This window comes from Rana temporaria, chromosome 1 (genome assembly GCF_905171775.1).
Source record: "Rana temporaria chromosome 1, aRanTem1.1, whole genome shotgun sequence".
Lineage (NCBI taxonomy): Eukaryota > Metazoa > Chordata > Amphibia > Anura > Ranidae > Rana > Rana temporaria.
In genome coordinates this window covers 326,824,759-326,835,242 of record NC_053489.1, presented here as the reverse complement: position 1 = coordinate 326,835,242, position 10,484 = coordinate 326,824,759, and the positions used below count along the sequence as shown (strand labels likewise).

General features: G+C 46.3%; 1 protein-coding gene across 1 annotated transcript in view; it reads left to right on the top strand.

Annotated features, from left to right (window-relative positions):
• The first annotated feature begins 215 nt into the window (after positions 1-215).
• Positions 216-10,484, top strand: part of LOC120946017 (lysozyme C-2-like) — a 33,329-nt gene continuing 23,060 nt past the window's right edge. The window contains exons 1-2 of the mRNA XM_040360697.1: positions 216-330; positions 1,517-1,648. Of these exons, the coding sequence (XP_040216631.1) occupies positions 291-330; positions 1,517-1,648 (172 nt within the window). The 5' untranslated portion in view covers positions 216-290. The remainder of the gene's footprint in view (positions 331-1,516; positions 1,649-10,484) is intronic.

Sequence of the window (10,484 nt, the reverse complement as noted above, 5' to 3'; positions counted from 1 at the left end):
GTAAAAAAAGAGTACATTATTACAAACAAATTTAAAACAAATACCATGACCATCTGTTTACCTTAGGGGCCTGTCCCTATTGTTTTCTTGGCCTAAACACAGCGCATTGTCACCATCAGCTGCGGCTTATATATATATATATATATATATATACTATATATATATATATATATATATATAGTTCTAGTGCTATTTTTAATCACTCTCAAGATGAAGGCTATCTGTGCACTTCTCCTGGTATCTCTGCAATTGACAGTTTTGCCGATGATAGGTGTACGTTGTATAAAACAATGACAAATTATGACTTCGACTACAATGAGAAGGCAAAATGTAAGTGGACTTGGTTGCTTTATTTAATTGTTTGAACTATTAATATGCTTTTTTTTTTGTATGGTTCATGAGTTTCTACTGGGTAGAACATTGGAAAGATTGTCATGTAAAATGAGAACAGTATGGAGCACATATAAAAGGACAACCTCTGGTCATTACCTATGATCTAATAATTGAGGTTAACCTCCCTGGCGGTATGATTCTTTCAGATTTTAGGTGCTGAAAGCGGTACAATTGTTTTGCATGGAAATTTGGTGTTTTATATTTAGGCCTGTAATTCTTTGGAATAACTCACTTAAATCTGTCCAAAGAAGACATCATAGGTATGATAAAGTTTGAAACACAAAATCATAAATTTATAATATCGCTGTCATTACTTTCTATTTTTTTATGACAAATTTCCCACAAATCGCTATCGCTCAATTCTGCAAGTGATTCTAATTTATTATCACTGTTTTCTAGCTGGTCTAAAACCACTTTTGACATAAAGGGACACTTTTTGGTTGCTATGGACAATCTCCAGTTTCCACTACATTATGTAATATAGTTATGTACGATACATTATATGAAAGTATTAAATGATCATAATCTACTTCAATCATCATTTACCATTTCAAGCTTGCTCTTCCTTTATACAAATAACAGGGATGGAGGTAATTGACTGCGTCATTTCCTCATATAAAGTCCCACTAAACTCTCCGCTTTTAAATTGAGTAGTAGTTGTTTGTGTCTTAGAAGGCAGGTGAGAATGGCATTGGTTTCTATGGGAGTTCCAGATGCTCTATTGCATTTTTCTGGAGTATATTATATTTGTGAGGAGTGTAGCATTCAAGGACAACTGTAAACCTGTATTTAGTTTCCTTCTAAATATGTGACAAGCACATCACAGCAGTATCTTCCACCCACAAGAGCACTATGATGAGCTTTTTACCTTCTATAGGCACCATATTTTTTTTATAATTCTAATAACCTTACTAGTGCTTTTCATAAAATATAACAATCACTGTGGTAACACAATTCAGGACAAATGTGCTGTGATCTGTGTAGGATAGGCATCCTGAAGTCATGGGAAGGGAAAGTGTTTGATTGCACTTTTTTTTAAATTGTACTTATTCTTTAATGTATTATTTTGTCTGGAGTGTGCCATTCATGAACAATTGTACACCTGTATTTTGTTTCCTTCCAGTGATGTGCCTATTTACTGAGATCGCCTCTATATCTAGGCCACTTGATCATTATGGATACTTTATGATTAGCCGATTTTGGTGTCTTGATCCTAGACGCCCTGGATCAAACAACTGCCACGTTAATTGTGCAGGTAAGTAAAAACGATGGGCCAGATTCAGAGAGAGATACGACGGTGTATCTCCTGATACACCGTCGTATCTCAGAGTTAGGCCGGTCGTATCTATGCGACTGATTCAAAGAATCAGTTACGCATAGATATGGCTAAGATCCGACAGGTGTAACTATGTTACACCGTCGGATCTTAACTGCAATTTAAAAATGGCCGCTGGGGGCGTTCTCGCTGATTTACGGCGACGATATGTAAATCAGCGAGATACGCCAATTCACGAACGTACGCGGACCCGACACAGTCACTTTACGTCGTTTACGTAAGCATTTTCCCGGCGTATACTTACCCCTGCTTCTATGAGGCGCAGCCAATGTTAAGTATGGGCGTCGTTCCCGCGTCAATTTTTTTTTTAACGTCGGTTTCACAAAACCGCTCGTCGCAAGTTACGTTCACGCCGAAACCAATGTAGTCCTAGCGACGTCATTGGGAGCAATGCACGTCGGAAAAATTCGCGGACGGCGCATGCGCAGTTAAATCGGCGCGGGGACGCACTTGATTTAAATGCTACACTCCCCCTAGCCGCGGAATTTGAATTCCGCCGGGGGATTTAAGATACGCTGCCACAAGTTTGGAGGTAAGTGTTTTGTGAATTACCCACTTGCCTCTCAAACTTGCGGCGGCGGATCTTAAATCAGATAGATTACGCGGATCTAAAGATCCGCTGATCTATCTGAATCTGGCCCAGTGTCATTTTCACAGCCATAAAATGTGTTGCCAGACAAACCACAACAGCCATACACTTAGTCAACTGAACAGCCATATCATTATACCTCACTTTTTCTTGTTCAATGTGTAAAGATTTCATAGAAATCCTCAAAATCTATTATGGTGTATCATGTTTAAATGAACCCTGTCACTTCAAAACTGACCTCAGCCTGTAAAAGAATAGCATATTGATTTGATGTACCAGCTTTGTTACTCCTATTCCATACTTCCAGGTGCGTTGAATACCTGCTTGATTTTGTCTTTCTGGCAGGGCCAGGATAAGATCATCCAGTGCTCAGGGAAAAGATGCCAAATTGTGCACCCCCCCCCATTATGTGCAATCTTATAAGGAAGAGGGCAAAAGAGAGCAAACCGCACACTTCCTCTTGTCTCTCTTTCTCTTCTTGCCGCTTCCAGCGTTGAGCTGACAGAAGTAGTGATTCCACTGTCACTACTTCTGTCAGCGTTATATTAGAAGGAATTTGTGGGGCCCCTATCCCTACAATACATGTCGTGCCCAGGACAGCCACCGCCTTTGCCCACCCCTTGTCCCGGCCCTGCTTGATGGACATCACTACAGAATATATGAGCTGGCAGAAGGAACCACAGCATGCAGTGGACAGAGCAGGTATTTACATGCTGGGAAATGTGAAATGCCTGCAGTGACAGCAGAGCAGGGGTCTCAAACTGGTGGCCCTCCAGCTGTTGTGGAACTACAAGTCCCATCATGCCTCTGCCTGAGGGAGTCATGCTTGTAACCGTCAGCCTTTCAATGCCTCATGGGACTTGTAGTTTTGCAACAGCTGGAGGGCCAGTTTGAGACCCCTGCAGTAGAGTGACATAGTTGGAAGACTGAAGATGGCTGTTGGAAAGGTAAAATTCTCTACTTTTAAAAGCTGGGGTTAGTTTAAAAGTAAACCTACAGTGAAAGGGTCACCTTAAAACAGACTGGATATACCTTTATTAAAATGCTCTCATACACATTTTACATTACAATAAATAATAATTACAGCCCAACTCTAGGGAAACCTTTTTAACTTTGAATCCCCATAAAAGAGAGTTTTGTGACAAATTTGGAATGCTGTTTATGTCCACATAAAGGAAATTTCTTCATGTGCTGTCACCTGGACTTTTATTGGGAGGAGGGACACAGAAAGCAATAAATCCTTCTAAATCTTCCTCAATCTACTATAAAATGTGTTTTTTATTGCTGCCTGTATACATGGGTGTCAGGCTCACAATTCAGATGATAAGATGCAAATTAAAAAGGTGACAAAATGTTTGGACTGAAACTGGGCTATGATAAGTGAAGGTTTCTACAGGCTGTGTAAGAAGAATGTTTCTTGTTGAGGAAGTACAAATTGTGCATCATGTGACAACCAGTGGTGTATTTAGGTTTTGTGCTGCCCTAGGCCTGACTAAACTTGCGCACCCCCTAATTTAAATATGACCCGCCCCTTCCTGTCAAAGCCACACCCCTTCCCTTTTAAGACCCACCCTGTCGTCTTCATAGGAGGAAGACAGAGGGATGCCGTGGAAAGAGGACAGAGGGACGCCGTGGGAGAAGGACGCTGTGGGAAGAGGACAGAGGGGCGCCGTGGGAGAAGGACGCTGTGGGGAGAGGACAGAGGGACGCCGTGGGAGAAGGATGCTGTGGGAAGAGGACAGAGGGACGCCGTGAGAGAAGGATGCTGTGAGAAGAGGACAGAGGGACTCCGTGGGAGAAGGACGCTGTGGGAAACGGACAGAGGGACGCCTAGGCCAGAATACAGCCCTGGTGACAACTGTAGAGCATGTCTATAAGACATTCTATAATCCATCTGTAGCGCCTGGTTACTTCCAAGTACCGGTGCTGTTTAAATTTAGAGGGGGATCAGAGTGTTAATTGACTCTGATCCAATTAATGTGTTCAAAACAGGGTCTCTGTCTCAGCTTGGCTGTGCTGTGGGCTCATTCTGTTGTTACTGAGGTGTTGTTCCACCCCAGGAAGACAGGTGGCAACAGTGGAGTCGAGACTTGGGTGCTCTTCCCTAGCTGCCAATCGGGAGGGAGTTTCTTCGCTGGGCATGCTGGGGAGGGTATTTATGGGGCAGACGCCATGGAGTCTGGGTCCTTCTTTCAGTGTGGCGCTCACCTTTAGGGTGACCACATCACGGTGCCCCAGCGTTATGACCTACCTGGCTGGGGCGTGTGTGCCACGTGACGTTCCTGGTTCCAGGACCATGTTGGTCCAGAGCATTTGAGCTGTGGCGGGAGCCCAGTGGTTGACTGGGTTCCCATTCTTGAAGATGTATCTTGAAGTATAGCTGTTCGGTGGGGAGTCCATCTGAGGCGAGCCAATGAGAGCCTGGCGATCCAAAAGGATCTCGACAAACCACCGGGGATCAAGGTAGCTGGACACAGAAGGATTGATCACCTGTCAGTCGGTACCTGAACAACTATCTGAAGGAGATCCAGGCGTAATTCTTTCAAGGAGGATCGTCTCCGTAATTACAATCAGTGAGGGCCTGTGGCATAGTTGCCAACATTTGAAAAAAATTTCCAGGGACACTTTGCAGCACAGCTATGAACATGCCGTCGCGGACGCGACCAATGGTTCCGCATCTTAAAGGGGACATACCTGGACGCCCATGTGTGCAGCCGTGCCATTCTGTCGCCGTACATCGTCGTGCAGTGGTTGGCAAGCGGTTATCCTTATCACTGTCATTGCATGCATGCATTTTGTAAACTAAAAAAAAAATATTTCTTAGGCCTGGTTCACACTGGTGCAATGAGAGAACCCTGCGAATCCACTGCGGGTTCCCGCATCGCACCCAACACGAACTGCTAGGGAGTGTCATTATATGTTACGACACCCCCAGTTCAGCTGGGGACCCTTACATCAGGGTCCCCAGAGGGCCCCTTACATCAGGGTCCCAGACAATCACACCCCCCACACATCAGAGGTTTCCTGTACCTGGCTATAGTCTCCGTGTGCACTTGAACACCCAGGACTTCTCCGTAGGTGAGATGGGAGGCAAGTGATCGGCGGCTGTATAGTGCCCACAAGCCACGGGATCTCCCTGGGGGTTTGTAGTTTCTCTCTCCGACTGTATCCACTGAAGAGGGGAGGGGCCTCTAACCCGGGCATGTATCATCAAAGTGTAGAAGCAGAGCGACTCACTTAAGAGTGAAGCTGATACATGCCCGGGTCAGAGGCCCTCCCTCTTCAGTGGATACAGTAGGAGAGAGAACTACAAGCCCCAGGGAGATCACGCGGCTCGTGGGCACTATACAGCTGCCGATCGCGGCCTTCCATGTCCCCCTTGTTTAGGGTGACCCCATTTCCAAACTGACATTCAGGGACAATTTTGCCAAGGACCGGGGGGGGGGGTTTAATTTGTCAGGTGATGCTGTTTTAGCACTCATATCATCCCAACACCATGCTTGATATGGTGTCAGGATCATAGGCGTGCACAGTCACAGGGTGTGCCAGGCCCACCCTAATCACCTCGTGTGCCACAGAATCCCCCTGTTTGGACCCCTGGTATTTCACTGAAGTCCTCTAATGATTCTAAAAAAAATAAAAATTCTGTAAAAATAATAAAAAACTAAATAAAAATGAAAAAAATAATCATACCGTCCACTGCTCTACCAGTCAGTCACTTTGAGAGGCAGCTGACCTACCTGTCCACTACGCTGAACTACCTGCCCACTACGTGACCTACCTGTCACTACACTAACCTCTAAAATGACCTACCTGCCCACTACACTGACCTACCTGCCCACTAAGGATGAGCTCCGGCGTGTTCGCATAGAACACGCGCGGAACCCGCCAGGAAGTGTAGCATGGCGCTGCGCTTAATATCAGCCAGGGAGACATTTCAAGATCCCTGCAGCCGAGCATCGGGAAATGTCTCCCTGGCTGTGATTAGCACAGCGCCATGCTCACTTCCTGGCGGGTTCCGCACATGTTCTATACGAACACGCCGGAACTCATTCTTACTGCCCACTACACTGACCTACCTGCCCACTACACTCCGTCTTGCAGTACTCAGACTACTGACTACTTCCCCTCACAAACACAAGGTAGATCGGGGGATTTCACTCACCACTCCAGGCCAGGACTCCATCCATAGATAACTGCTATCCACCAGTCCCTTCTTGAGGGTGACATAACTGAGCCATCAGGAAAGGGATAGGTTTGGAATGAGCACTGGCTGCTCACCCCCACGCTACACTACTGGGCTGGCCCAGCCGGATGACAGTGGAAAATTGCGAATGGCTGCCTGCATCAGTTTCTATTCGGCCCGGGACGATTCTTGGGAGGCCCCCCCCCACAGCGGCAGAACGACAGGGCCCAGTCCCATCTTCTCCATCCAGTGTGCTTGCCAGAGCCCAGAGCACAGCGTGACATGGCTCCCTGCCTCCGCGCGCTGACTACAGAAGTCAACACGCGGAGGCGGGGAGGCATGTCACGCTGGGCTCTGGCAAGCACACTGGGTGGAGCAAGATGGCCGCCGCTCTGGAGCTAGGCCGAAGCCAGGGACTTTCCTAGGCTCCGGAGCGCTCTGCGGATCGGTGACGATCCGTTGCACCCCTACAACCGGGACAAGTCCCGGCAGGCTAAATTAACCGGAACTAGGTCCTATTTGACGGGACTGTCCTGTTAAAAATTGGACAGTTGGCAAGTATGCTGTGGCAGAGGTTCTCCCTGAGTTCATTCCAAGAGGGTCTGTGGCAGAGACTTTTCCTCAAAAAGGTTTGAGCGATACTCCGGCTGCCAGGTCAGTGAGAGAGGCCTGTCAGGGTGCGCTAAGCCCACTCAGGCAGGAGTGGCGCAGAAAGTGTTACATGTGGGAGCAGGACTGTTTCCCTATACTACGCCTGAATCTGCTGTTCTCCTTCTTCCTTCAAGCACAGAAAAAACACTTGTTGCGGACATTCCATTACTACTGCTATATGCACCATTCACCCCTAGGAATTTGGAGAGCCACAAGGTAAATGTGCCACCCAAAACAAACCAGCAGCTCCTCCAGGGGTAGTGCTACACATCATTTGTGTTAGTACAATGAAAACATACCTGTGCCCTTTTAAAAATCACTTTTGCTATTAGGTATGATTGAATCTACCTAGATTCTGTTCACAAAGAGTCTGCGTGTCCTTCTCTAGGTTCAAAGTCAGTGATCTTTGTGGCTTAACCCATTGACGTCTATGGGGGACAATCTTGCTCTTAAATTCTGGACACTTGTAGAGCTTACAGCAAGCTATTGTCCAACAATGTCAAGCTGTCATGGATGAATGTAATGCTGCAAAATTAAAAAGGAAAAAAAGGAGCAGTATCTCTAACTATACAGAACTGTCTGCAACACCCACTCCTGTATTCATTACAGCAGATGATTGACTCTTTTGACTCAGCTGAAAGGGCAAAGGCCTATGGGTTTCATTATAAGTTGTTCCTTATTTCTGGCAGCAAGTCTTCAAAGTTTCCCAGAGATTCATCACCAACCCATGGTAGTGACGTGCCTGAACCTCATACCTATTTGCCATCCATTCCCTCCCCTGGTTTGGAAGTGTTAAAACCATTGAACGGTTGCTTTTTTTAACTTTAAAGAAATATTGTGAGCAAATTAAAATAATCAAACTAATGTCTTTAGTAGGGATGAGCCGAACACCCCCCTGTTCGGTTCGCACCAGAACTTGCGAACACACCAAACGTTCGTGTGAACTTTAGAACCCCGTTAAAGTCTATGGGACTCGAATGTTTGAAATCTAAAGTGCTAATTTTAAAGGCTAATATGCAAGTTATTGTCCTAAAAAGTGTGTGGGGACCTGGGTCCTGCCCCAGGGGACATGTATCAATGCAAAAAAAAGTTTTAAAAACGGCTGTTTTTTAGGGAGCAGTGAATTTAATAATGCTAAAAGTGAAACAATAAAAGTGAAATATTCCTTTAAATTTCGTACCTAGGGGGGGGGGTGTAAAGTAAGCATGTGAAATAGCGCATGTTTCCCGTACTTAGAACTGTCCCTGCACAAAGTGTCATTTCTGAAAGAAAAAAAGTGATTTAAAACCGGACTTGCGGCTATAATGAATTGTCGGCTCCCGGCAATTCAGAGAGGATTCATTCATAAAAATAAATAAATAGCGTGGGGGTCCCCCCAAATTCAATTACCAGGCCCTTCAGGTCTGGTATGGATATTAAGGAGAACCCCGTCGTCAATTTAAAAAAAATGACGCTGGGTTCCCCCCAAATATCCATTCCAGACCTTTCAGGGCTGGTGTGGATTTTAAGGGGAACTCCACCCCAATTTTTTTTTTTAAATGGCGTGGAGTTCCCCCAAGTCTGGGGTCTGTGGGCGGGGGGCTTATCAGAATCTGGAAGACCCCTTTAACAAAGGGGACCCCCAGATCCTGCCCCCCCTATGTGAATTGGTAATTGGGTACATTGTACCCCTACCATTTCTCGAAGGAAGTGAAAATTGTTGTAAAACACACACACACACACACACAAAAAGTCCTTTATCAATAAAAAAATAAAAATAAAAAAAATCCAACAATGGTAATCCACTCGGTCCTGGCTCCCTGCTCCAACGTTGTCTGTATCCAGCGACGGGTGATCTCCTCTCCGGTCCAGTGATGAGAAGATCGTCCGGGATCCAGAGCGCAGCATCGCCGGCCTCCTCACTCCGCCGGACACAGCCCAGCGAATGACGTGGCTGAAGCTGTAAAATTTATTTTATTGGTGAGGTGGGGCCACCCGTCACGTGACCCCGTCCCCCTCTGACGCACCCTCTGCTACGTCACTGGGGAAGCCTGGCTTCCCCCTTGCATCAGAGGGGGCATGGTCACGTGACGGGTGGCCCCGCCTCACCAATAAAAGAAAAGTCACAGCTTCAGCCGCTCATTCGCTGGGCTGTGTCCGGCGGAGAGAGGCGGTCGGCGATGCTGCGCTCTGGGTCCCGGATGATCTTCTCATCGCTCGACTGGAGAGGAGATCACCTGTTGCTGGATACAGACAACGTTGGAGCAGGGAGCCGGGACCGAGTTTTTTTATTAATAAAGGACTTTTTCCTACGGTGTGTGCGTGTGTTTTTTAAATGTACCCCATTACCAATTCACATAGGGGGGGGGGCCAGGATCTGGGGGTCCCCTTTGTTAAACGGGTCTTCCACATTCTGATAAGCCCCCCGCCCGCAGACCCCCACAACCACCGGGCAAGGGTTGTGGGGATGAGGCCCTTGTCCCCATCAACATTGGGACATCCTCCCCATGTTGAGGGCATGTGGCCTGGTACGGTTCAGGAGAGGGGGGGCGCACTCTGTCCCCCCCTCTTTTCTGCGGCCGGCCAGGTTAACGTGCTGGGATAAGGGGTCTGGTGTGGATTTTTGGGGGAAGTCCACGCCATTTAAAAAAAAAAATTGGGGTGGAGTTCCCCTTAAAATCCACACCAGACCTGAAGAGTCTGGAATTGATATTTGGGGGGAAACCCCACGTAATTTTTTTTTAAATTGACGGCGGGATTCCCCATTAATATCCATATCAGACCTGAAGGGCCTGGTAATTGAATTTGGGGGGACCCCCACGCTATTTTTTTTATTTTTTATGAATGAATCCTCTCTGAATTGCCGGGAGCCGACAATTCATTATAGCCGCGAGTCTGATTTTAAATGACTTTTTTTCTTTCAGAAATTACACTTTGTGCAGTGACAGTTCTAAGTACTGGAAACATGCACTATTTCACATGCTAACTTTACACCCCCCCAGGTACAAAATTTAAAGGAAGATTTCACTTTTATTGTTTCACTCTAAGCATTATTATATTCACTGCTCCCGAAAAAACGTTAGTTTTTAAAACTTTTGTTTGCATTGATACATGTCCCCTGGTGCAGGACCCAGGTCCCCAAACACCTTTTAGGACAATTACTTGCATATTAGCCTTTAAAATTAGTACTTTAGATTTCTCCCATAGACTTTAACAGGGTGTTCCGCGGCTTTTCGAATTTGCCGCGAACACTTTAAATTGTTCGTTGTTCGCCGAACAGGCAATGTTCGAGTCGAACATGAGTTCGACTCGAACTCGAAGGTCATCCCTAGTCTGTAGCAGACATAGCA